Below are 25,832 nucleotides of genomic sequence, written 5' to 3' on the forward strand. Positions count from 1 at the left end.
AGAGAACAAAATTTAAACCGGCTAATTCACTGCGGACAAAATTTGTTCGCTAAATATCTCGTAGTTTTAAGCATTAACTCGAAAAATTATGGAAGGGGAGAAATCAAACACCAACGTTTATTGGGAATTTTAAACAAAAATGCACACGTTAATAAACGTTAAAATAGACATCAACAGAGTCAGATCCATACTTATTAGAAACGACACAAGTATAATTGCCTCCGTCGAATTTTGACAACACTTCAAGCTGGAGAATCTGGCTTTTTGACACGACTTCACCAGAAGATTTTCGCGTCCAGACATAGTTCAAAGGATATCCGATAGCCTTGCACTCAACTGGACTTGGAATTTCGTATTGTTCGACGTCAACAAAGTTCTTTGACACTGTCAAATTTTGCGGAGCAGCTACAAAGTACTTAAGTCAACTGAAATCCAAACTGTAATAAAAATTAAAAAAAAAATGTGAAATTTCGAAAATTTTGTTGAAAATTGGTCGAAAATTGTGATATTTTGCATATTTTTTAATGTTTCAAAGGACGATTCTGGAAAAACCGTTGGAGTTATCGAAGAAATGAAAGCGGATATGACTTCTGCGGTCCGAAATCTACAAGAAAATGTATTAAGTGAAATTTCGAAAAATTTGTTGAAAATTGGTCGAAAATTGGGGTATTTTGCATATTTTTGAATGTTTCGAAGGACGATTCTGGAAAAACCGTTAGAGTTATCGAAGAAATGAAAGCGGATATGACTCATGCGGCCCGAAACCTACAAGAAAAAGTATTTTGTGAAACTTCGAAAATTTTGATGAAAATTGGTGGAAAATTGGGGTATTTTGCATATTTTTGAATGTTTCAAAGAACGATTCTGGAAAAATCAATTGAGTTATCGAAGAAATGAAAGCGGATATGACTTCTTCGGCCCGAAATCTACAAGAAAATGTATTAAGTGAAATTTCGAAAATTTTGTAGAAAATTGGTCGAAAATTGGGGTATTTTGCATATTTTTGAATTTTTCTAAGAACGGTTATCGAAAAACCAATGGAGTTATCGAAGAAATGAAAGCGGATATGACTTCTGCGGCCCGAAATCTACAAGAAAATGTATTAAGTGAAATTTCGAAAATTTTGTTGAAAATTGGTCGAAAATTGGGATATTTTGCATATTTTTGAATGTTTCAAAGGACGATTCTGGAAAAACCATCGGAGTTATCGAAGAAATGAAAGCGGATATGACTTCTGCGACCCGAAATCTACAAGAAAAAGTCTTTTGTGAAATTTCGAAAATTTTGTTGAGATTGGTTGAAAATTGGGGTATTTTGCATATTTTTGAATGTTTCAAAGGACGATTCTGGAAAAACCATCGGAGTTATCGAAGAAATGAAAGCGGATATGACTTCTGCGACCCGAAATCTACAAGAAAAAGTCTTTTGTGAAATTTCGAAAATTTTGTTGAGATTGGTTGAAAATTGGAGTATTTTGCATATTTTTTAATGTTTCAAAGGACGATTCTGGAAAAACCATTGGAGTTATGGAAGAAATGAAAGCGGATATGACTTCTGCGGCCCGAAATCTACAAGAAAAAGTCTTTTGTGACATTTCGAAAATTTTGTTGAAAATTGCTCGAAAATTGGGGTATTTTGCATATTTTTGAATGTTTCAAAGGACGATTCTGGAAAAACCATTGGAGTTATCGAAGAAATAAAAGCGGATATGGCTTCTGCGGCCCGAAATCTTCAAGAAAAAGTATTTTATGAAACTTCGAAAATTTTGTTGAAAATTGGTGGAAAATTGGGGTATTTTGCATATTTTTGAATGTTTAAAAGGACGATTTTGGAAAAACCATCGGAGTTATCGAAGAAATGAAAGCGGATATGACTTCTGCGGCCCGAAATCCACAAGAAATTGTATTCAGTGAAATTTCGAAAAATGTGTTGAAAATTGGTGGAAAATTGGGGTATTTTGCATATTTTTGAATGTTTCAAAGGACGATTCTGGAAAAACCATTGGAGTTATCGAAGAAATGAAAGTGGATATGACTTCTGCGACCTGAAATCTACAAGAAAATGTATTCAGTGAAATTTAGAAAATTTTGTTGGAAATTGGTCGAAAATTGGGGTATTTTGCATATTTTTGAATGTTTCGAAAGACGGTTCTGGAAAAACCATTAGAGTTATCTAAGAAATGAAAGCGGCTATGACTTCTGCGGCCCGAAATCTACAAGAAAATGGATTAAGTGAAATTTCGAAAATTTTGTTGAAAATTATTCGAAAATTAGGGTATTTTGCATATTTTTGAATGTTTCAAAGGACGATTCTGAAAAAACCATTGGAGTTATGGAAGAAATGAAAGCGGATATGACTTCTGCGGCCCGAAATCTACAAGAAAAAGTCTTTTGTGAAATTTCGAAAATTTTGTTGAAAATTGGTCGAAAATTGGGGTATTTTGCATATTTTTGAATGTTTCAAAGAACGATTCTGGAAAAACCAATGGAGTTATCGAAGAAATGAAAGCGGATATGACTTCTGCGGCCCGACATCTACAAGAAAAAGTATTGTGTGAAATTTCGAAAATTTTGTTGAAAATTGTTCGAAAATTGGGGTTTTTGGAATATTTTTGAATGTTTCAAAGAACGATTCTGGAAAAACCAATGGAGTTATCGAAGAAATGAAAGCGGATATGACTTCTGCGGCCCGAAATCTACAAGAAAATGTATTAAGTGAAATTTCGAAAATTTTGTTGAAAATTGGTCAAAAATTGGGGTATTTTGCATATTTTTGAATGTTTTAAAGAAGGATTCTGGGAAAACCAATGAAGTAATCGAAGAAATGAAAGCGGATATGACTTCTGCGGCCCGAAATTTACAAGAAAAAATCTTTTGTGAAATTTCGAAAATTTTGTTGAAAATTGGTCGAAAATTGGGGTATTTTGCATATTTTTGAATGTTTCGAAGAACGATTCTGGAAAAACCAATGGAGTTATGGAAGAAATGAAAGCGGATATGACTTCTGCGGCCCGAAATCAACAAGAAAAGATATTAAGTGAAATTTCGAAAATTTTGTTGAAAATTGGTCGAAAATTGGGGTATTTTGCATATTTTTGAATGTTTCAAAGGACGATTCTGGAAAAATCAATGGAGTTATCGAAGAAATGAAAGCGGATATGACTTCTGCGGCCCTAAATCTACAAGAAAATGTATTAAGTGAAATTTCAAAAAAATTGTTGAAACTTGGTCGAAAATTGGGGTATTTTGCAAATTTTTCAATGTTTCAAAGGACGGTTCTGGAAAAACCATTGAAGTTATCGAAGAAATGAAAGCGGATATGACTTCTGCGGCCCGAAATTTACAAGAAAAAATCTTTTGTGAAATTTCGAAAATTTTGTTGAAAATTGGTCGAAAATTGGGGTATTTTGCATATTTTTGAATGTTTCGAAGAACGATTCTGGAAAAACCAATGGAGTTATGGAAGAAATGAAAGCGGATATGACTTCTGCGGCCCGAAATCAACAAGAAAATATATTAAGTGAAATTTCGAAACTTTTGTTGAAAATTGGTCGAAAATTGCGGTATTTTGCATATTTTTGAATGTTTCGAAGGACGATTCTGGAAAAACCGTTGGAGTTATAGCAGAAATAAAAAAAATATGACTTCTGCGGCCCGAAATGTACAAGAAAATGTATTAAGTGAAATTCCGAAAATTTTGTTGAAAATTGGTCGAAAATTGGGGTATTTTGCATATTTTTGAATGTTTCAAAGGAAGATTCTGGAAAAACCAATGGAGTTATCGAAGAAATGAAAGCGGATATGACTTCTGCGGCCCAAAATCTACAAGAAAAAATCTTTTGTGAAATTTCGAAAATTTTGTTGAAAATTGGTCGAAAATTGGGGTATTTTGCATATTTTTGAATGTTTCAAAGGACAATTCTGGAAAAACCAATGGAGTTATCGAAGAAATGAAAGCGGAAATGACTTCTGCGGCCCGAAATATACAAGAAAATGGATTCAGCGAAATTTCGAAAATTTCGTTGAAAATTGGTCGAAAATTGGGGTATTTTGCATATTTTTGAATGTTTCAAAGGACGATTCTGGAAAAACCAATGGAGTTATCGAAGAAATGAAAGCGGATATGACTTCTGCGGCCCTAAATATACAAGAAAATGTATTAAGCGAAATTTCAAAAAATTTGTTGAAACTTGGTCGAAAATTGGGGTATTTTGCAAATTTTTGAATGTTTCAAAGGACGATTCTGGAAAAACCATTGAAGTTATCGAAGAAATGAAAGCGGATATGACTTCTGCGGCCCGAAATTTACAAGAAAAAATCTTTTGTGAAATTTCGAAAATTTTGTTGAAAATTGGTCGAAAATTGGGGTATTTTGCATATTTTTGAATGTTTCGAAGAACGATTCTGGAAAAACCAATGGAGTTATGGAGGAAATGAAAGCGGATATGACTTCTGCGGCCCGAAATCAACAAGAAAATATATTAAGTGAAATTTCGAAAATTTTGTTGAAAATTGGTCGAAAATTGGGGTATTTTGCATATTTTTTAATGTTTCGAAGGACGATTCTGGAAAAACCATTGGAGTTATCGAAGAAATGAAAGCGGATGTGACTTGTGCGACCCGAAATCTACAAGAAAATGTATTAAGTGAATTGTCGAAAATTTTGTTGAAAATTGGTCGAAAATTGGGGTATTTTGCATATTTTTGAATGTTTGAAAGGACGATTCTGGAAAAACCATTGGAGTTATCGAAGAAATGAAAGCGGATATGAGTTCAGCGGCCCGAAATCTACAAGAAAATGTATTAAGTGAAATTTCGAAAATTTTGTTGAAAATTGGTCGAAAATTGGGGTATTTTGCAAATTTTTTAATGTTTCGAAGCACGATTCTGGAAAAACCGTTGGAGTTATCGCAGAAATAAAATAAATATGACTTCTGCGGCCCGAAATGTACAAGAAAATGTATTAAGTGAAATTCCGAAAATTTTGTTGAAAATTGGTCGAAAATTGCGGTATTTTGCATATTTTTGAATGTTTCGAAGGACGATTCTGGAAAAACCGTTGGAGTTATCGCAGAAATAAAAAAAATATGACTTCTGCGGCCCGAAATGTACAAGAAAATGCATTAAGTGAAATTCCGAAAATTTTGTTGAAAATTGGTCGAAAATTGGGGTATTTTGCATATTTTTGAATGTTTCAAAGGAAGATTCTGGAAAAACCAATGGAGTTATCGAAGAAATGAAAGCGGATATGACTTCTGCGGCCCAAAATCTACAAGAAAAAATCTTTTGTGAAATTTCGAAAATTTTGTTGAAAATTGGTCGAAAATTGGGGTATTTTGCATATTTTTGAATGTTTCAAAGGACGATTCTGGAAAAACCAATGGAGTTATGGAAGAAATGAAAGCGGATATGACTTCTGCGGCCCGAAATCAACAAGAAAATATATTAAGTGAAATTTCGAAACTTTTGTTGAAAATTGGTCGCAAATTGCGGTATTTTGCATATTTTTGAATGTTTCGAAGGACGATTCTGGAAAAACCGTTGGAGTTATAGCAGAAATAAAAAAAATATGACTTCTGCGGCCCGAAATGTACAAGAAAATTTATTAAGTGAAATTCCGAAAATTTTGTTGAAAATTGGTCGAAAATTGGGGTATTTTGCATATTTTTGAATGTTTCTGTAGTGTTTCTTAAATAAAACTCCATACTTAAACTTGCCTTATTTAATACCCGCGATTATATACAAATAAAGAAACACAACTTCTCTAACTTAACGCTCTATTCGACGGCCATCATTGCTCTCCTACTCTGTAGCGCATGCTCTGCACTGCGTGCGCCCACACCTATGCAACTACCTACACCACAGTTTCAAAGGAAGATTCTGGAAAAACCAATGGAGTTATCGAAGAAATGAAAGCGGATATGACTTCTGCGGCCCAAAATCTACAAGAAAAAATCTTTTGTGAAATTTCGAAAATTTTGTTGAAAATTGGTCGAAAATTGGGGTATTTTGCATATTTTTGAATGTTTCAAAGGACAATTCTGGAAAAACCAATGGAGTTATCGAAGAAATGAAAGCGGAAATGACTTCTGCGGCCCGAAATATACAAGAAAATGGATTCAGCGAAATTTCGAAAATTTCGTTGAAAATTGGTCGAAAATTGGGGTATTTTGCATATTTTTGAATGTTTCAAAGGACGATTCTGGAAAAACCAATGGAGTTATGGAAGAAATGAAAGCGGATATGACTTCTGCGGCCCGAAATCAACAAGAAAATATATTAAGTGAAATTTCGAAACTTTTGTTGAAAATTGGTCGCAAATTGCGGTATTTTGCATATTTTTGAATGTTTCGAAGGACGATTCTGGAAAAACCGTTGGAGTTATAGCAGAAATAAAAAAAATATGACTTCTGCGGCCCGAAATGTACAAGAAAATTTATTAAGTGAAATTCCGAAAATTTTGTTGAAAATTGGTCGAAAATTGGGGTATTTTGCATATTTTTGAATGTTTCTGTAGTGTTTCTTAAATAAAACTCCATACTTAAACTTGCCTTATTTAATACCCGCGATTATATACAAATAAAGAAACACAACTTCTCTAACTTAACGCTCTATTCGACGGCCATCATTGCTCTCCTACTCTGTAGCGCATGCTCTGCACTGCGTGCGCCCACACCTATGCAACTACCTACACCACAGTTTCAAAGGAAGATTCTGGAAAAACCAATGGAGTTATCGAAGAAATGAAAGCGGATATGACTTCTGCGGCCCAAAATCTACAAGAAAAAATCTTTTGTGAAATTTCGAAAATTTTGTTGAAAATTGGTCGAAAATTGGGGTATTTTGCATATTTTTGAATGTTTCAAAGGACAATTCTGGAAAAACCAATGGAGTTATCGAAGAAATGAAAGCGGAAATGACTTCTGCGGCCCGAAATATACAAGAAAATGGATTCAGCGAAATTTCGAAAATTTCGTTGAAAATTGGTCGAAAATTGGGGTATTTTGCATATTTTTGAATGTTTCAAAGGACGATTCTGGAAAAACCAATGGAGTTATCGAAGAAATGAAAGCGGATATGACTTCTGCGGCCCTAAATATACAAGAAAATGTATTAAGCGAAATTTCAAAAAATTTGTTGAAACTTGGTCGAAAATTGGGGTATTTTGCAAATTTTTGAATGTTTCAAAGGACGATTCTGGAAAAACCATTGAAGTTATCGAAGAAATGAAAGCGGATATGACTTCTGCGGCCCGAAATTTACAAGAAAAAATCTTTTGTGAAATTTCGAAAATTTTGTTGAAAATTGGTCGAAAATTGGGGTATTTTGCATATTTTTGAATGTTTCGAAGAACGATTCTGGAAAAACCAATGGAGTTATGGAGGAAATGAAAGCGGATATGACTTCTGCGGCCCGAAATCAACAAGAAAATATATTAAGTGAAATTTCGAAAATTTTGTTGAAAATTGGTCGAAAATTGGGGTATTTTGCATATTTTTTAATGTTTCGAAGGACGATTCTGGAAAAACCATTGGAGTTATCGAAGAAATGAAAGCGGATATGACTTGTGCGACCCGAAATCTACAAGAAAATGTATTAAGTGAAATGTCGAAAATTTTGTTGAAAATTGGTCGAAAATTGGGGTATTTTGCATATTTTTGAATGTTTGAAAGGACGATTCTGGAAAAACCATTGGAGTTATCGAAGAAATGAAAGCGGATATGAGTTCAGCGGCCCGAAATCTACAAGAAAATGTATTAAGTGAAATTTCGAAAATTTTGTTGAAAATTGGTCGAAAATTGGGGTATTTTGCAAATTTTTTAATGTTTCGAAGCACGATTCTGGAAAAACCGTTGGAGTTATCGCAGAAATAAAATAAATATGACTTCTGCGGCCCGAAATGTACAAGAAAATGTATTAAGTGAAATTCCGAAAATTTTGTTGAAAATTGGTCGAAAATTGCGGTATTTTGCATATTTTTGAATGTTTCGAAGGACGATTCTGGAAAAACCGTTGGAGTTATCGCAGAAATAAAAAAAATATTACTTCTGCGGCCCGAAATGTACAAGAAAATGCATTAAGTGAAATTCCGAAAATTTTGTTGAAAATTGGTCGAAAATTGGGGTATTTTGCATATTTTTGAATGTTTCAAAGGAAGATTCTGGAAAAACCAATGGAGTTATCGAAGAAATGAAAGCGGATATGACTTCTGCGGCCCAAAATCTACAAGAAAAAATCTTTTGTGAAATTTCGAAAATTTTGTTGAAAATTGGTCGAAAATTGGGGTATTTTGCATATTTTTGAATGTTTCAAAGGACGATTCTGGAAAAACCAATGGAGTTATCGAAGAAATGAAAGCGGAAATGACTTCTGCGGCCCGAAATATACAAGAAAATGTATTCAGCGAAATTTCGAAAATTTCGTTGAAAATTGGTCGAAAATTGGGGTATTTTGCATATTTTTGAATGTTTCAAAGGACGATTCTGGAAAAACCAATGGAATTATCGAAGAAATGAAAGCGGATATGACTTCTGCGGCCCTAAATATACAAGAAAATGTATTAAGTGAAATTTCAAAAAATTTGTTGAAACTTGGTCGAAAATTGGGGTATTTTGCAAATTTTTGAATGTTTCAAAGGACGATTCTGGAAAAACCATTGAAGTTATCGAAGAAATGAAAGCGGATATGACTTCTGCGGTCCGAAATTTACAAGAAAAAATCTTTTGTGAAATTTCGAAAATTTTCTTGAAAATTGGTCGAAAATTGGGGTATTTTGCATATTTTTGAATGTTTCGAAGAACGATTCTGGAAAAACCAATGGAGTTATGGAAGAAATGAAAGCGGATATGACTTCTGCGGCCCGAAATCAACAAGAAAATATATTAAGTGAAATTTCGAAAATTTTGTTGAAAATTGGTCGAAAATTGCGGTATTTTGCATATTTTTGAATGTTTCGAAGGACGATTCTGGAAAAACCATTGGAGTTATGGAAGAAATGAAAGCGGATATGACTTCTGTGGTCCGAAATCTACAAGAAAATGTATTAAGTAAAATTTCGAAAATTTTGTTGAAAATTGGTCGAAAATTGGGGTATTTTGCATATTTTTGAATGTTTCGACGGACGGTTCTGGAAAAACCATTGGAGTTATCGAAGAAATGAAAGCGGATATGACTTCTGCGGCCCGAAACCTACAAGAAAAAGTATTTTGTGAAACTTCGAAAATTTTGTTGAAAATTGGTCGAAAATTGGGGTAATTCGCATATTTTTTAATGTTTCAAAGGACGATTCTGGAAAAACCATTGGAGTTATCGAAGAAATGAAAGCGGATATGACTTCTTCGAAAATCCAACGATTAATTCACTCACATTCTACTATAACCACAGCACTGAAACTAGGTCTTGATTTTATGTTAGCACTATCAGAACTGACACAGGTGTACTTTGATATAGGTTCGCTTCGATTGAGAACTTTACCAGGCAAGGCTGTTATGTTCCAGACCTGAAAATACAGAAATCACGTTATAAATTAATAAGGATTTCTAAAATAGCACCAAAATTGACTGCACTGATTCAAACAAATTTTCTTCATAGTTGGCACCAAAAGTACCTGTTTCCACGTAGTACAGTTTGCTCTTGTTTGTATCCAAATATCGATCGTTTTTTAACCAAATGATTGAACACAGAGGAAAACATTCGATTCTACAAGTTAGAGTTAAATTTTTGTTGTCGTAATAAACAGATAAAGAACGAGGTGGAGTTTGTATGAAGCGTGGTGGTGCTACAATATTTAAGTTAATTTCGTTCGACTGTGTGCTTAAACCGGCTTCATTCTTAACAAGGCACGAGAAAGTGCTATTACGATCATTTAACGAAACGGAGGAAATATTCCACGTGGATCGTGAACTATTATGCACACTATTTTTGTTACGGAACCAAAGAAACGTCAAATTTTTGGGAAAACCTGGATCGTCCACTGAACACTCCAATGTCGCGTTGGATTTTTTGAGCACTTGTGAAGGGAAATGTTTGATTTTGGCAGGAGATGGAGGTCCTAAAATAATTTTTCATATCACAGTTTACAAATTGTCGAGTACTAACTCGGAAGAAACGTTGCACAGGGTGTTCCCTCTCCTATAGAGTTTCGAACAAAACATATGTAGCTTCTAGAAAAGTCACTAGTATCGTTGAAAGTGTAAAAGCTGTGTGATTTCGTAGTGATAGCTTGTAAAGTTTGTAGTGACCCACTGGAAGAATTAGCTTTCCATGTAAAGGCAACATCATGTGTATCCGCCTTAGCGTCACATATTAGCGCCTGTTGTTTATTTAAATTGCCAAAAGTGATAGAACAAATGGGTTTATCTAGAAAAGTATCAATTATCTGTGGTCACCAAACAACTATCAAACTAATTACAGTGTGAAACGTGAAAATAAACATTCACTGATTGGTTTCCATGTTTATTGTATCCTTCACAAGTATAGTTACCCTCTTCTGACTTAGATAATCTATCAAGAGAAAGAGTGTCGCCAAATTCTACTACCCGTTCTGTGGATGCTTTTCTCCACACGTAATCAAAAGAGGTTTTCCTTTTCCTTCGCATTTCACTATTTTAGGGACGTGATTTTCCTCCACTTCAACAAAAACTTCAGACACTTTTATATCCTCGGGGGGATCTACAAGTCCGAATCAGCAACTTCTCCGTGTAAAGATCTTACAAAGTACATTCTAAAGCCAAAACCGTGGAGGCACTAACATCTGGATCATACAATGTTGGCGAAACACTTCGACAAGAGTACGTATACAAAGTATCATCTTGGATTTCATTTGAAGAAAAAGTCTACAAGTGAAGCGATTTTAGAAATTTAATAATTTCTAAAATAATAATCTACCAGAGTTGATTCCACCGATTCGAAATCATTACGAACGAAGTCAGCTGCGTGTACTTGTGTACTAATATCATATAAGGCATCAGGTATGATCACTTGGCCTTTCGTTAACCAAAGAATTGCGCAAATCGGGTAGCATTCAACCCTACAAGTCAAAGAAACAAAACGACCGGATTTTAGTACACCCGTGTAAGGTTTGAGTCTGCTGAGAAAAGAAGCACGTGCTAGTATTTTCGCAGAAATCGTGGCTGGAATACTAGTTCTTTTGTCACTTGTGGCAAAACAGCTAATATTTCTGCGAAGTTCCAAAGTCGCTTGTTTGATTGTCCACTTTGATGTGTGAATATCGAGAAGACGATTGTCTTTCAACCAAAAATAGGTGACATTACTTGGAACATCTGCATCTATAGAGCATTCTAAAGTAACTTTATCCCCTTTGAAAACACTTTCTGGATGTTGAATTATTTTTGTTGGAATGTCAGGATCTAAAAAATAAACTGATCGAGCTCTTAGAAAATAAAAAAATAAATAAATACAAGAAATTTTGACTTCCAGAGGTTCCGATTTTGGGCCTGGTCCAACTTTATTGACACCTTGACACGTGAAATTGTTAACGTAGTTCTCACTAACATCGACTAAAGTTACCACGCGAGAGTCGTTACTAAGTAGCACTTTTCCTACTTGAGGTTGGTAAAGCTTATGGGAAATATAATCTTCCAGAAGGGAATCATTGACAAACCAGTTGATCTAATTAAATAGTTAATAAATGAGTTTTTGCAACAAAATCACTTACTTTTGACAATGAGAGCGGATTTCCAGAAATTACCTTACAACTTAAAATTATTTTTATATTTTCGGTCCGGAAGAAAGCTACAGAGGGAAATGAAGATGTCATTGTAACTACCACATCCGGTGAATCTATAATTAATTTCCGTAATAATAATTATTTGTAACTCGATTACTATATATACGTAGAACATCCAAAGATAGACTCCCTGATGCGGTTTCTCCTACTGAATTACTTAACACGCACCGGTAATCTCCAATATCCTCCTTTGTAACATTGGCAATTATCAGAGACAACGTCCTCTGTGTTACAAATGTATACTTTCCGTTCATTCTTCTTAAAACGGCTCCATTCTTGAGCCTGCAACCACACGAAAATTATCCTGAAAACTTGCAAGCTATCGAATACCAACTAGCAGTGACTGGACTTATTGGATGCGCAAAATATTTACACAAAAGGACAGCAGTTTGGTTTTTACCGTCAACAAAAGTAGTTTCGTTGGAAGATACTCTCACGACTGGTTTATCTGAAATTATTTCAACTTTACAAATGTTAAAACTTGTTGTCACTGATAGTACAAACTACTTCCAAACGTATAGTTTTTTCTAGAGGAATGCCATATTTTTCTAAAATTTTGTTAGTAGCGGAACATTTCAGTCTTGCGTAACTATCAGTTCGAGAAGCAGTAAACCTCAAGAAACTTGAGCTTATAATAATGCCACTTTTCTGGAAAGGTTAACTTAATGACAAATTTTCATTTTCGGGGCGATTTTTACATTAGAGAAAGTTGTAGCGATTGTGTTTTTTAACAATTTGGAATTCTTGTACCAATTTATTTGTACCATGAGGGTAGTGGTAACATCACATCTCAGTACAACCTCAGCACCTTCTTTAACGCTATTTGACACTCCAGATATATCTATCTGAAACGGTTTACCTACAATCTTAAGGTTATACCGACAGTTTTTACTACTAGTATGACTATCTTAACTTAGTATAGTTCTATTGCACGGATTACCAACACCTACAGAATTACGAACTTGACATTGGTAGTTAGTCAAGTTGGGTCTAGTAGAATTCAGAACTAAATAGCTGTGAAAATCCGCATGAATAACAACGTCTTTTAAATCTTCCTCAGACGAATCTAGCTTCCAATTAAACCTAAAATCGTTAGGGTTTCCGTCCGCTTTACAAATTAAAACGTCTTCATTGTCTAATTTGTCAAGTTCTATGAAACAACTTGGTTTATCTATCAGTAAAAATAAACAAAAATTAATGTTATGGACACAAATAGATGACTTACACAAAATATTGAAATATAACTCTGTAGTTGTAATCCCGTGTTTGTTAGAAGCTTGACAAGTATAATTATGTTCTTGGTCTCTTGATAATTCATCTAAACGAAGAGTTTGGGTAGTCGCTTTTACAACACCTGTAGGAGTATGTTTCCAGACATAATCAACTTCTGGATTTCCTTTTGCCGTACAAGTCACAGGATCTGGAGTTTCATTTTCTATAATATTTAGAACGGTTTTCGTTGACAACGTAATGTTTTCTGGTGCATCTAAAATAAACGTTTCTTATTTTTCCCTTTAAAAGTGTCTACTCACATTCAACTGCAAAATAAGTAGCCGATTCAACATCGCCAAAACTTGTATCGCTTTTACAAGAATATTGTGACTGACTATCGTTCTTAATTAAACGTTGATTCGGCCAGTTTTTCAAGTTCCATACTAAAGTGGACTCAACTGATTCAAAATCGTTGGTTCCGTAATTGGCTGGAAGTGTATCGTTTTTTAAGTAATACAATGGATTATCGATGTCTATTTTCTTGTCATCTTTATACCACAGTATGTTACACAGGGGATAACATTCTATTCTACATGTCAAAGAAACGTTTGTGTTTTTATCAGAAAAACCATAATAAGGCCTCAATTTTTTTATAAATCCTGGACGTGCTGTAACATTGACAAAAATATCAGCTCGAGAAATTGAACCGTTTTTGGTTTCTACGATGCAGGAAAAATTGCTGCGTGTGTCTAAAGACGCTCTTTCTATGGTCCACTTGGAGGAAGTTAGAGTTCCTATTGTGTTACCATTTCGTAGCCATTTGTAGGTTACAGTACTGGATGGAGGCTCTGCTTCACAGACGAAAGTCACCGGTTGGTCTTTGATCACTTGTTTAGGGTAAATAGTTAGTTTCGTTGCAAAGGTTAGAGTGGCAAATACAGATGCTGCAAAATAACTTTGCATAACACAGTTGATTGAAACGGAAACATTAATTAAAACAAAATTCACTTACCGAGGATAATACAAGACACGTCTGTCATAGTGTTTTTATTAATACTTAAACACAAACAAGCTTTAGAAAAATTCTCAACACTGATAATTCTACTAATTTCTACTTTTAGCCAAGGTTGAAGCAAATTTTTGCATTGCATATCTTTTCACAAATGATATTTATGTATTATCAAATTTAACCTTGATTGTCGATAGACAACAAAATGTAAATGGTCAAAGTGAATGACGATAAATTCGGTTGCATAAAATACACATCGTGTTCTTGCAATAGTTCATTGGTCAAGGCTGCAGAAATCACTTCCGGCCTCATTTCTTCGACCACTTTAACCGTTTTTCCAGAATCGCCCATTGAAATATCGAAATTCTTAGACACCTTTTTCAAAAATGAAATTGTACACCTTGCATCTTCAGATCAGTATATTATTCACAACAACATACGTTTATAAGACACAAAATACTCCTACGAACTAAAAAACTTGTCTCTCCTTTTTGGGGTTGCGAGTGGTACCACCCCGAGGCGAAAGCCGATATCGTCCTGGTCGATAAGACGAACCAACAACGGCCAACGATATACTTCGCGATGTACTTTTTCCCACTGAATTACTCAACACACAACGGTAATCTCCAGCATCCCTATTTCCGACGTCCCTAATTATCAAGGACACGGTCCCCAGAGTTTCGAATATATGTTTTCCTTCGATTCTTCTTAAAACAGCTCCATTCTTGAGCCTGCAACAACACGAAAATTATCCTGAAGACTTGCAACCTAACGAATACCAGCTAACAGTGACAGGCCTTGCAGGTTCAGCGTAATATTTGCAAAAAATAAAAGCAGTTTCGCTGCTCCCCTCAACAAAAGTAGTTTTGTTGGAAAATACTCTCACAATTGGCTTATCTAAAATTATTACAAATGCGAAAACTTGTTAGACGAAACTAGAGTATGGGAACTTTAACTTACACAAAACATTGAAATGTAACTCAGTAGTTATAGTGCCTTGTCTATTAGAAGCTTCACAAGTATAACTATGTTCTTGGTCTCTTGTAATTTTACCTAAACGAAGAGTATTGCCCCTTTCTTGTACAACCCCTGTAGGAGTATATTTCCAAACATATTCAACTTTTGGATTTCCGTTTGCCGTACAAGTCACAGGATCTGCAGTTCCATTTTCTATAACATTTACAACGGCCTTTGTAGACAAGGTAATATTTTCTGGTGGATCTAAAATACACGTTTCTTATTTTTCCTTTTAAAAGTGTTTATAAATCCACTCACATTCAACTGCAACATAAGCAGTCGATTCAACATCAAGAAAACCATCACCGCTTTTACAAGTATACTTTGATTGGCCATCGTTTTTAATTAAACGTTGATTGGGCCAGTTTTTCAAATTCCAGACTAAAGTGGACTCGACTGATTCAAACTCGTCGCTTGGGTCATCGACTGGAATTTGTTCGTTTTTTATGTAATACAGAGGATTATCGGTGTCTATTTTCTGGTCATCTTTATACCACAGTACGTTACACAGTGGATAGCATTCTATTATACATGTTAGAGAAACGTTTGTGCTTGTATGAGAATAGCCATAGTAAGTCAATAGATCTTTTATAAATCTTGGAGGTGCTGTAACGTCGACAAAAATATCAGCTCGAGAAATTGAACCAGTTTTGGTTTGGACGATGCAGGAAAAATTGCTGCGTGTGCTTAAAGAAGCACGTTTTATGGTCCAGTTCGAGGAAACTAAATTTCCTATTCTGTTACCATTATGTAGCCATTTGTAGGTTACGTCACTGGATGGAGGCTCTGGTTCACAGACGAAAGTCACTGGTTGGTCTTTGACCACTTGTTGAGGGTAAATAGTTAGTTTAGTTGCAGCAGTTAGAGCGATAAATGTGATTGCTGCAAAAGAACCATTTTTACCAAGAAATGTTAATTTAGGGGTAGTAGAGAACTAAAAACATGGGAAGTTATGGAAATCGACCTAGCAACGGAAGTCCAAATCAAAAGTAAGAAACTTATGTCGGGAATCAAAGGAAGCTGACATAAAGCTTTGTCTTAAAATTTTGTTTCTCTTCTAGGTCAGATTATTTTTTCAAAAACTTTTAATTCCTACATTTGCCTCTGTAAATATTGATTTTAAAATTGTAATCTTTAATGTAAAAATCGTACCAACTACTAAGTATTTTGTGTTGCATAATCCAGTCCATTAAAAAAAAGTTTATGGAAAAATATTTGGTATGAACACATAAAATAAAAATAAGAAACCACTTACCAAAAATAATGTGAGACAAGAATGTCATGGTGTTTTTATTTACTTTCGAAAAATTTTGAAAACTGATAATTCGTTAAAATATTTTTAGTTAAAAATGTCAGTCTACAATGAAACAATAGCGATTCAAACGAATTTTTGCATCCTATCTCTTTGCAATTTATATTTATGTATTAATTATCAAACTTAACCTTGATTGTTTATTGATAATGAACAAAATGTAAATGGCCAAAATTAATGATAATAAATTCGGTTGTACAAAATACAAAAATAAAATGTCACAGATATCTATCATGCGATAGGCAAGGTTAGAAAAAATCGTGTAATCATTTTAAAAAGTTTATTTAGCATTGTTACTATAAGTAATTGAATCTCGTATACTAAATCACGCAATATTTTTTTGTTATAACCACAGTCGCCTTATTTGTTGGTAAAACGACAAAATCTCGTCCAAATCCATTCTTTGCAACTCGTTTTTCTTACTTCTGATTTTCTGAAAAAAGAAACAAAATTAGCAAATAGTCAATAATAGTTAACATGGCTTTACTTTCAACTTAGCTGTAAAATCTTGAAGATCGCTATTGAAATTCTGTTCAAAAAATTTCTTCAACATTTCGTTCATAAAAGGGGCACATTTCAGTTTTAAAATATTGGTATCTTTGTGATAAAAAACAACAATTTTCTCACTATTTACTGAAAATTGAAGCTCTATAACACGTTTACTGTCGTTAGCAACCTCTGAAAATGACTCTAAACTTAACCTATGATACGAATTTCTAATAAAAGTGGGCACAAATCCGTGTTTATCAAAATTACATTTGAATTGGTTTTGTACATGAGGGAGTGTTCTAAGACAAGTTAAGTTTTTGTTACCATTGTATAATTTGGTAATTTTTAAAAAAGTATCTACAACAGTATTTAATTTTTTCTCGTTGTATGATTCAAAATAATAAGAAATGTCGACGTTGATAGTAGAAAGATCCAACATAATCCAGTCATCTTCACAACTGTAAAATAAATGTACATCTACTACACATTCGTACATACAATTATCAACAGGAATAATTTCCATCACAGAATTATCATCACCAATAGACGCAATTTTACTTATACAAAAATTCTCGCCCCTGACCACAATTTGAAGTTTCCACTTTGTACCAATCAACTTTGCCAAAAGAGTCTTAGTTAAAACCACTTCAATCAAAAAGAAATTACTACTTTTACACCCATTAAAATCTAGACGATAGCTCAGCTCATCATATAAATTCTCAATTTCTGTGACACTCCCAAAGACTTTCACATTCACGTGACTTATTTTACACCGAGAAGACGCTAAACTGAGTTTCAAAAAAGTGACTGCATCTTCAGCTCTCTGAATTTCCCTTTTCAGCTGCTCAGATTTCTCAAATTCGCTATTAATTTCGCCCAAAATTTCCTCGTATTGCTGAAGCTGATATCCCGAAATAATGTCCATCTACAAAAACAAGCATTTATTATTGTTAGTATGTTTGCGCTCGGTTTACATTTCACAAAGAATTTAATATTTTGTAGATTGTTGGCAAAGGAAATAAGTGAGGTTAGTTTGTTGTTGATAGTTGTCAATGTAGGTTTCTACGGGAAGTAGAGATCTGCATCGCCAGATGGCACCACCGTACTCATTTTGTCGTTACCCGGTTTAGCTTCTTTCAGTTCTCTAAACAGGTTTCTTTCTGTTTCCAGTTTCCCTTGGGTTTCGTGAAGTTGGAGGGTTAATTCGCAGCTGTAAAACCAGATATCGGTAAGTTTGTTACATATTAGTTATAATTCAAGGGTTTTATTTATTTATACTAGAAGTTTCATCTAGTTTGTGTCAAAAAACTGAACCCGAAATTCGATTTCCGTGCCCAACAAATTCAATCAGACCTGCAGACATACAGTGTGTTTTATTTTAAGGTGTCTGTGCAAAAAACAGCAATGACAATAGGTTTAAGTTAGATTTGTTTATTGCGCTTGCGCTGTGAGGTTATTTGTCGTGACCTTGAATTGTCACGTGTTCACTACTTCATTGGTCCAGTGATACGAACACGAAACCAATCAGTAGCATTATTTTATCAGTAATATTCATCGATCGATTTATTTTTTACTGCAATACTTACTTTTTAAATTCCAGTGACGTCACTTGTTGCTGCAGCTTGAAGTATTCTTCCTTCAGTTCAAACAGCGTTCTCTGACTGTCACCGAGTTCGTTTTTCAAGCAGTCAATTGTTTCCTAGAACAAGCATAGTTTTTTTTTCAATTGTTACAAACTCCTTGACGTTTTTTTTGACGTGTCTTTGTAAGTCTCGAACGTCCCGGCTTTAAAATAAACATAAAAAATACGCACCCGTCCAAAATGAACAAAAACGGCGTTAATACGCGACTCCCCAGTGAATCAGCACGAATAAATCTTCCGGAATATGCGGACTCATAAAGTCATCATGTGTAGTACGCACTGGCCCACCGCCACATGGGGCAAGAACGCTGTGACAGCTTAAACTGCTAATGGAGGGTTTACATCTGAGATTTATGTCGCGTGATTTCTCTCCAACATTCCCGTTCCATTTCTCGAATTGTGTTTGCATCCCCCGCTTTACGGCACGAGACAGATAAGGATAACAAATGAGATAAAAACTATAATCAGTCTTGCAGGCTAAAAGCAACCAAACAAATTGGCGGAGGCGTGCAATTCACACTTGTACGATGACGTCATCGGATTTTTGGATAGATTGCGAGATGTTTTGTTACCTTTGCTGATTTCAGTTCCTCTTTTTTCAGTTCTAGTTGTGCTGCAGCTTTGAATGCTTCCCCTTTTGAAGAGTCTTTCGTGTTGCATATCGCCTGCATTTCCTGTTTCATTTGACTTAGCTAAAAAGTGCCGTTAGTGTTTGATTTAACATTGTGAATCGTACCTCCTCCCCCAAAGCGGCGTTTTTGTCCAAAAGACAAGCGTACTGCTGCTTCCCTTGCTCCAGTATAAGTTCAATCGTCCTATTGTCGTTGGTCAAGCGATGGACAACGTCCTTCTCGTTATTAATTTCAAGTAGTAGTACGTGAACTTGTTGCTGAAGATTATCCTGAAACCGCCACTAAGTAGACGTGATAAAACTTCTCGAAATTTACCCTTTCTGTCGTCACAACATTGACATAACTCTGCACTTCTTCCAACTTTCTGACAACTTCTTGATGCGCCGCCCCTTCTAAGCTAAATTTTTCTTTCAATTGGACGTGTTTTAATTTAAGATCGTCGTACGCGGTGGCCAATTCGTCAAAGCGAACTTTTTCAGAGCGCAGATTTTCGGTCACTGATCTCAGCTGACCCGAAATGCTGTCGATTTCTTCTTCTATATTGGCTTTCTGTTCGCTGTATCCACTACGGAAACGATTTTCATACCAAATGTACACTTCGTGCGTACTTACAAGATGATTTCGTTTGTTTGCCTTTTGAAAAACGTTCGTTCTTGTTCGCCTCGCTTGATTAAATTTTTTAGTTCGTTTCTTAGGGTTTCGTTTTCTTTAAGCGCGTCCGCCAATTCCTGGGTTACACTGGTGAAGTCCATTCTTGCGTTGGTTAATTCTCTTTCGGTTTTCAACTTGGAGTTTTGCACGTCTTCTAGTGCACTAGTTTGGTTGATTTTTTCCGAAATTAGTGGTCTACTTACACTAAATGGTTCTCGTAACCGATCAAAATCTTCGTTTGGTCGTCGATTTGTTTTTGTAAATGGCCGCATTCTTGCTCCAGTCGTTTGATTTCGCCTTCTTTTTCTACAATCCCTCTGCTCAGTTCGTTGATTTCGCGTTCTTTGTTTCGTATTGTACTTTGTGATTCTATGTATATAGATTCTTTGGTGGTGAAACCAGAAATGGCTTCTTTATATTCTAAAATGACGCGATTTTTTTAGTTAATCGTACTGTTTTAACGCACCAGTTAGTTGCTGTTCTTTCATTTTGTTCACGTATTCCAACTCCAGCGTCAGTTTTCCGTGTTCTTGCCTTAACATCTGTAATTCGTTGTTGGATGCAGTTAATTCCGAGTTGAGAGTAGCTGCTTCCGTTGATTTTGATATCATTTTATTTTCGGTAACCTATTAAGCACTAGGAGAAAGAAGAAATGTCAGGAGGAAGATCTTACCGACAGTTGTTTCCGTGCGTCGTCCAACTCGCTTTGCAATTTTTGCAAATTGTTTTTCAAATACATGACGCTACTTTCCGCTTCTCCTTTTTCGTTGCGCATCTGGAAGACAGGAAAAATTACAAATACAACTTACTCGGACCACACCTGTCCTAATAGCTTCCCGAGTTTTTTAATCGTTTTTTCACATTTTGCTACATGGTTGCTGTGGTTTTCTTCTTGTTGTTGCGACTGTTCTTCCTGGAACTGGATTCTGTCTACCATTCTTCTCACTTCCTCTTCTTTCTTGTTAACTTCGTCTAGAGTCTCATCGTGTTGCTTTCGTAATTCGTGGTAGTGTTTCTCCAGTTCTTTGTACTACACACACCAACTACTGACTTTCTCGTATCGAATCGCACTCACCTTCTTTTTGCTCTCCTCTTGCATCAATACGAGACAGTCCCTCTGCTTTATCAAACTCTTAAAATCCTTCAAGAGCTCCCTCAAAGCCGTCCGCTCGTTTTTCTGCATTTCTTCGAATATTTTCAACTGGCTTCTTGTATTGGTTTCCAGCTTTTTCTTCGACTCGTCCAAGCGCATGTTCTTTTTGAGCTCGACTTCCAAACAGTCGCTTAATTTATCCTTGACGCTTACGACTTCGGAAAGTTGCGCGCACAGAGTCAGCTTCTCTTTATCACTGTCAATCTGGATGTGGCTCAACTTTTCCAGACTCTGTCGCAGTTCCAGTATCGTCATTTCCTTTGTTTCCACTTCGGTTTTCAGTTGTTCACCAATCTGTTTGTTGAATTCGGCTACGAGCTATCAACACGTGGATTTACACGTGCAAAAAAAGCAAAAACTTACGCTGAGTCTGTTCGTTTCTTTGCTCATGTCGGCAACAGCTCCTTCCAGTTGCTGGATTCGCGAAACCTCGCACTTCAAATGGTGGAACACAGTTTTTAAAATGTTCTTTTCCTCCAAGTACTTTAACCGTTCGTTTTGTAAAGCTGAAAGTGTTTTAGTTAAAGAGCGACAGAGATGTTGATAATTGATATCACTAGTGATAGTTTGATGCTCCACCGCTAACTGCTTCTTGATAGCTTCATTCTCAGTAGTCAAAACCTTAAGACCTTCTTGCAAAGTGGTCAAATCTTGTTGGTACGCTTGCTGGATTTGGTGCAAATTTTGATTCTCGTAGTCCAAATTGTGGAATCGCTCGGATAGATGCTTTTGGTCGTCGATGATCTGGTTACACCGAAGTTTCAAATAATCTAACTTCTCTTGGCTCGATTGAAACTCTTTGGTCAAATTTTCGGTCCCAGACTGTGAGGTTATCCGAACGAGTTCGTCGATTTGACCAACGAGGGACCGGTTTTGCATCTGTAGGTCATTCATACTGACTTGATTATCGCTTATAGTTTTCTTCTTAGCGCACATCTAGAAATTGTGAGTAATCATAACGGGAGTTGATTGTTACGCCAAACCTCTTCACGCAGATTGATGTTCTGTTCAGACATACTTTCAAGCTTCGCGTTCAGATTAACAAGTTCCTGCTTGAATTTTCGGCACTGCATTTCTAAAACACTTACGTCTATCGATTCCGAGCCTCCGAGCTTTTTACTTAAACTGTCTAATTCGTTCGCCGATTTTTGTAGATTTTCTTGCAGGCGTGCGTTGGTGCTTCTTAATTTGTTTCTGCAGAGGTTCTAGTTGTAGTGGAAAATGGGATGTCGGATTTTGGGTGATCTTTGAAACATACTGAGGAAACGTATCTTTGGTAAAAATAGTAGTTTTGGGTTTGGTGATTGTAAGAGTTGACCTCAGTGTGCTCTAAAGATGACAGTGGATTTATGTTTGAATACTTACACGTCTTGAGCAACTATCGTCAGGTTTCTGTATGCAGTGATCATTGCTAGCAGGATTTGTCCAACTCGGGAACGTAGTTGGTAGATTAAGTCTGTCAAGCAAGGGTTTTCAGACTGCAACTTAATAAAATGTGAATATCAAATCCTATCTGATACCCCACCCCTGGATTTTCTCCAGACCGGAGTGAAGAGACCTTTGTTTTCGTTTTTAAACATCTCTAAACATTTAAATACGTCGCGCGGCAACCATATTTTATCAGTTTTTGTTTAATACTTAAAAGTCAAACACATTTTTTTGTATTTTTCCTATATTCTGTTATATTTAAAGATCCATTTTGGACAATGGCGGTACAACAAACAAGTTCGCGATCCGTAGCGTCAGCTCCTACGAGATTGACGTTTAAATCGGAAGAAACTGACAACTCTGGCTCTGCTTATCTTAATGACTCTATTAGTCTTTGTAAGGGTGTTTTATGTTTTAATTTGCTTTACGAAATTCCAAATCTAGTGATGAGTTCCAGGGGGGTGATTAAGAGCTGTTTCGTGAGTGTGTTATCTCGATGTGTGGATAAATTAAATATGCTGGCAGGAATGTATGCCTCAGTCGCCGCACTCCCGGTAGTGAAAGAGATAACATATTTGAGCACACAAGAGAGGTACAGGCAGTTTGTGGTACTCTATTGTTGTTGAGTTCTTTTTTAGGTACGGGGGGGTGTCCGAGAGCAACTACGATAATTTTTCGTTGGGTGCTGTATACACAGACGTACATAAATTTCAGAAAGAAGTAGCACTTATTTTGCACTTGTTGGAGCTTTTTATCGAGGAGGCACGAAAGTGGGGTACCGTGACTGTGGGTAATGAAGCCATGCGTACTCTAGAACGAATGCGAAAAGAGGAAGACGAAATTATGGAGTGTGGAAGGGAGAAGCAGAGAATAGTGAATTCCATGAAATCGGCGCTGAGAAATGAGAGAGATTTGAGTGTAGGTGTGATGCACACTTACAACAGCAGCATTAGAGATACCCACGGCTCTGGTCTAGATGAAATGGGTATTCTTTGAAATGATTCGTAGAACTGGAATTAGCTTGTTTTATACTTCTAGAACGTGTAGTAACCGAAGTGAATTATGTGAAAATGTGGGAAGAAGCTAGATACGAACAAAACCTAGAGAAACTCCAAAAGACTGAAGCTGCATACCGCGTGGTTCTTGCAACCATGCAATGGAAAATTAATCTGGAGCAAACTTGCCACGAACAACTGGGAAAATTTATTCTTGAATCGCAGCAAGTAGGTTTAACCAAAGAGCTAAGTTACTGTTGATTTTACTTTGGCAGGATTACATGGACAACATACAGTATTTAATGGACAGCTACGACGCTGCTTTTGAGCAAAAGGAAACACAATTGTATGACTTGAAGCAGATGATTGAGAAACAGAGGAATGATTTCGAATCACTCAACACGGAGTACAAACGCCGCGCACAGCTCATCGAAGAGTTGTTGGAAATGAAAAGAAAAAAGCGCGAAGAAAAGCTTTTACTAGCACAACAAACCGCAGCCGTCGTTAAAATTCAAGTAAAATTAAAAAATACGTTTTTGATATTTTTAATAATTACAAAATAGTGCTGGTGGCGAGAGGTAATGATAAGACGAAAAAATCGTAAACAAAAGAAAAACAAGGGAAAACGGAATGGTAAAGGAAAAAAGCGATGACCGTCGAATAATTGTTAGGTGTTATTTTTTTAAATAAAATTAAAAAAACGGAAAATGAAAATCATTACCCTACCTGTAGTTCCGGCCACACGACCGCAATAGTATACTCCGTCAACTGGTACTTGAAGTCTTGAAGGTCTTGGAGAATTAACTGAACGGTAGAAACGGCTTCGTTGATTAGCTCACCCTGATAGTTCGTCTGGGTCTCCAGCTTGGTTTTTTCGAAGTGGTTGTAATGTTCCATTTTTTCCACCTCTCGATGCAAGTGATAAATCTGTGATTGTAAATTCCTTCTTTCATCTTCTAGAACGTCCTTCTGGTGTTGCAGCTTCCCCAGCTCGTCTTCAAAATCAGAAATAACTCCTGTTAAAGCAACTAGCTTCTTTTGAAGCTTCTTGTTGTTGTCGATAAGCTGCTTGGCGTAGACTTTGCCGAACGATTTCATGTGAAGAAACCGTTTCGGGTACGCGTTTTTCCTAAACGCCAGCTTTTCGCACTGTCTGTTTAGATCTTCCAACTGAAGCTCCAAGGCTCTGTTGGTTTTAACCAGATAGTTTAAACGCTTGGTTAAACTGTAGTCCTGCGCTTTGAAGATCTCTAGTTGCTGGAACCACATTTTATCGCCCAGTACGTTGACTTGGCACTTGGAGTCGTACTGGAGAGCGAAGAATTCGAACGTAGCACCAACTACAATCAATAATTCTAGTAACCGTTATAGCAGTGAATTCATTTTTACGTAGTTCTTTGCGCATGTCCTCGTTCACGACGTACTTCTTCAAGAGACAGACCACGTATTGCTCGCTCAGGTGTAAATTCTGTAAGATATCTTGAAGCTCGTGCATCCCGGTGATGAGCTTGAGGTTGTACTTCGGCCTAAAATTTTCACTGAAAGCTCTTCTAAATTTAAATAGAAAACATACATGTATGCTGTGGGAACTAGCTTGTTCATAACTAGAGCTTTGCTCTCGTTACTGGATGAATCACCGAGCTTATTTTTGGGTGCTACTTTCATACAACTGCTATTAGACGATCTCATGATTTTTTTTAAGAAACCGCGTTTCTTTTTCTTCGGATGTGGTCGCTGGAAGTTGATTTTGATCAAGTGAGGTACCAACCGCATACTTACTTTGCAAACAGGGTTGTGCGTCATTTCAGTTGATAGTTGGTAGTGAGCAAGTTCTTGGTCCGAGGACGCGCTTTCCGTTCCAAAGCGAATTGTCGAACAAGTCTCGATTTTTTTGGTTATCTTCATTTTGGGTCGGCCTGTGTGCTTTTTCTTCACGAGAGTCGCGAAAAGAGACTTTTTTGTTCTTGTGGCGTTTTGGTTCGTGGCTTCGACACTGTTGGAGCTTTCGCTCGATTCGGTTTCGTCGATCATGTCGTTTTTTAGTATTTGTTGGATTTGGTAGACGTTGTGGTCCTAGAAGGAACGAGTGAGAGGATGTATTAAGATGTAACGGACGATACCCCTGCGTCTGTTCCCACGTTACCACACTGTCTGCAGTTCATTCTGTGGTCTGTGATGAAATAGCACAAGTTCCAGTAAGCGAATGTCGCATAAACGTGGTATATGTTGGCAATGAAAATGTACTTCGAACAGTGGTTAAAGTAAAAGTTGGCGAAGAGAATGAAGCTATTAATTCCCGTTGAAATGTGTTTTATAATGTTTCCGACGTGCGTTCTTTGCTTTTTGTTCTCAGACGTGTTACAATTTCGATAGCGCAACGTGTAGCTGCTGAAACTGGAGTAAATCGAAAAATTAGTAAAACTCTTTCGCTTGCCAACAATCTGCAAGTGATCTTTTATTTCTATGGAGTAAGTGGAAGTACTGGGATTACCTTTCTTTCATACATCGCAATTTTTTTCAAAACGTGTTGACACTTTGACGCGG

At 36.1% G+C, this 25,832-nt stretch overlaps 5 protein-coding genes and 1 long non-coding RNA gene across 14 annotated transcripts in view; 2 read left to right on the top strand and 4 right to left on the bottom strand.

The window, feature by feature from the left end:
* Positions 1-148: 148 nt before the first annotated feature.
* On the bottom strand, positions 149-10,434 carry LOC135128169 (carcinoembryonic antigen-related cell adhesion molecule 1-like). The gene is made up of 5 exons (XM_064055063.1): positions 10,404-10,434; positions 10,176-10,358; positions 9,551-10,050; positions 9,366-9,498; positions 149-405 (listed from the first exon to the last, which is right to left on the bottom strand). The coding sequence occupies exons 1-5, from the start codon at positions 10,432-10,434 to the stop codon at positions 149-151; spliced, it is 1,104 nt and encodes a 367-aa protein (XP_063911133.1).
* Positions 10,435-10,446: 12 nt separating this feature from the next.
* Positions 10,447-14,092, bottom strand: LOC135127727 (titin-like). Its single transcript, XM_064054305.1, has 13 exons — positions 13,973-14,092; positions 13,281-13,904; positions 12,974-13,234; positions 12,662-12,919; positions 12,447-12,607; positions 12,249-12,396; positions 12,079-12,196; positions 11,855-12,030; positions 11,677-11,801; positions 11,420-11,630; positions 10,887-11,368; positions 10,720-10,834; positions 10,447-10,670 (listed from the first exon to the last, which is right to left on the bottom strand). The coding sequence occupies exons 1-13, from the start codon at positions 13,998-14,000 to the stop codon at positions 10,534-10,536; spliced, it is 2,844 nt and encodes a 947-aa protein (XP_063910375.1). The 5' UTR covers positions 14,001-14,092; the 3' UTR covers positions 10,447-10,533.
* A 346-nt stretch (positions 14,093-14,438) lies between these two features.
* Positions 14,439-16,279, bottom strand: LOC135128170 (contactin-like). Its single transcript, XM_064055064.1, has 5 exons — positions 16,242-16,279; positions 15,245-15,868; positions 14,930-15,190; positions 14,749-14,866; positions 14,439-14,700 (listed from the first exon to the last, which is right to left on the bottom strand). The coding sequence occupies exons 1-5, from the start codon at positions 16,267-16,269 to the stop codon at positions 14,439-14,441; spliced, it is 1,293 nt and encodes a 430-aa protein (XP_063911134.1). The 5' UTR covers positions 16,270-16,279.
* A 284-nt stretch (positions 16,280-16,563) lies between these two features.
* LOC135127726 (early endosome antigen 1-like) lies at positions 16,564-25,829 on the bottom strand. 6 transcript variants are annotated; one of them, XM_064054303.1, is made up of 23 exons: positions 25,780-25,829; positions 25,409-25,682; positions 25,068-25,361; positions 24,862-25,022; positions 24,678-24,814; positions 24,015-24,628; positions 22,231-22,349; positions 21,849-22,059; positions 21,423-21,801; positions 21,229-21,371; positions 20,788-21,183; positions 20,533-20,742; positions 20,386-20,487; positions 20,179-20,338; positions 19,916-20,132; positions 19,674-19,874; positions 19,377-19,626; positions 19,166-19,330; positions 19,002-19,121; positions 18,374-18,486; positions 17,762-17,997; positions 16,786-17,712; positions 16,564-16,731 (listed from the first exon to the last, which is right to left on the bottom strand). In XM_064054303.1, the coding sequence occupies exons 1-21, from the start codon at positions 25,788-25,790 to the stop codon at positions 17,850-17,852; spliced, it is 4,425 nt and encodes a 1,474-aa protein (XP_063910373.1). In that variant the 5' UTR covers positions 25,791-25,829; the 3' UTR covers positions 16,564-16,731; positions 16,786-17,712; positions 17,762-17,849. The 6 variants fall into 6 exon arrangements, with proteins under 6 accessions (XP_063910373.1, XP_063910370.1, XP_063910372.1 ...); XM_064054300.1 differs by having other exon boundaries at positions 22,231-22,343; positions 25,409-25,729; positions 25,780-25,828; XM_064054302.1 differs by having other exon boundaries at positions 21,423-21,789; positions 25,409-25,729; positions 25,780-25,828.
* LOC135127730 (uncharacterized) overlaps positions 17,924-25,832 on the top strand; it is a 126,060-nt gene continuing 118,151 nt past the window's right edge. The window contains exon 1 of the long non-coding RNA XR_010280273.1: positions 17,924-18,015. This is a non-coding gene — a long non-coding RNA (uncharacterized LOC135127730). The remainder of the gene's footprint in view (positions 18,016-25,832) is intronic.
* Positions 22,509-23,985, top strand: LOC135127729 (uncharacterized). 4 transcript variants are annotated; one of them, XM_064054309.1, is made up of 6 exons: positions 22,509-22,689; positions 22,738-22,901; positions 22,951-23,278; positions 23,332-23,516; positions 23,564-23,803; positions 23,852-23,985. In XM_064054309.1, the coding sequence occupies exons 1-6, from the start codon at positions 22,572-22,574 to the stop codon at positions 23,939-23,941; spliced, it is 1,125 nt and encodes a 374-aa protein (XP_063910379.1). In that variant the 5' UTR covers positions 22,509-22,571; the 3' UTR covers positions 23,942-23,985. The 4 variants fall into 4 exon arrangements, with proteins under 4 accessions (XP_063910379.1, XP_063910378.1, XP_063910380.1 ...); XM_064054308.1 differs by having other exon boundaries at positions 22,738-22,885; positions 22,932-23,278; XM_064054310.1 differs by having other exon boundaries at positions 22,738-22,885; positions 22,932-23,278; positions 23,585-23,803.

The sequence above is a fragment of the Zophobas morio genome, unplaced genomic scaffold (assembly GCF_036711695.1).
Source record: "Zophobas morio isolate AGI-343-1 ecotype UQ-CSIRO unplaced genomic scaffold, CSIRO_AGI_Zmor_V1 ptg000012l, whole genome shotgun sequence".
NCBI classification, from domain to species: Eukaryota; Metazoa; Arthropoda; class Insecta; order Coleoptera; family Tenebrionidae; genus Zophobas; species Zophobas morio.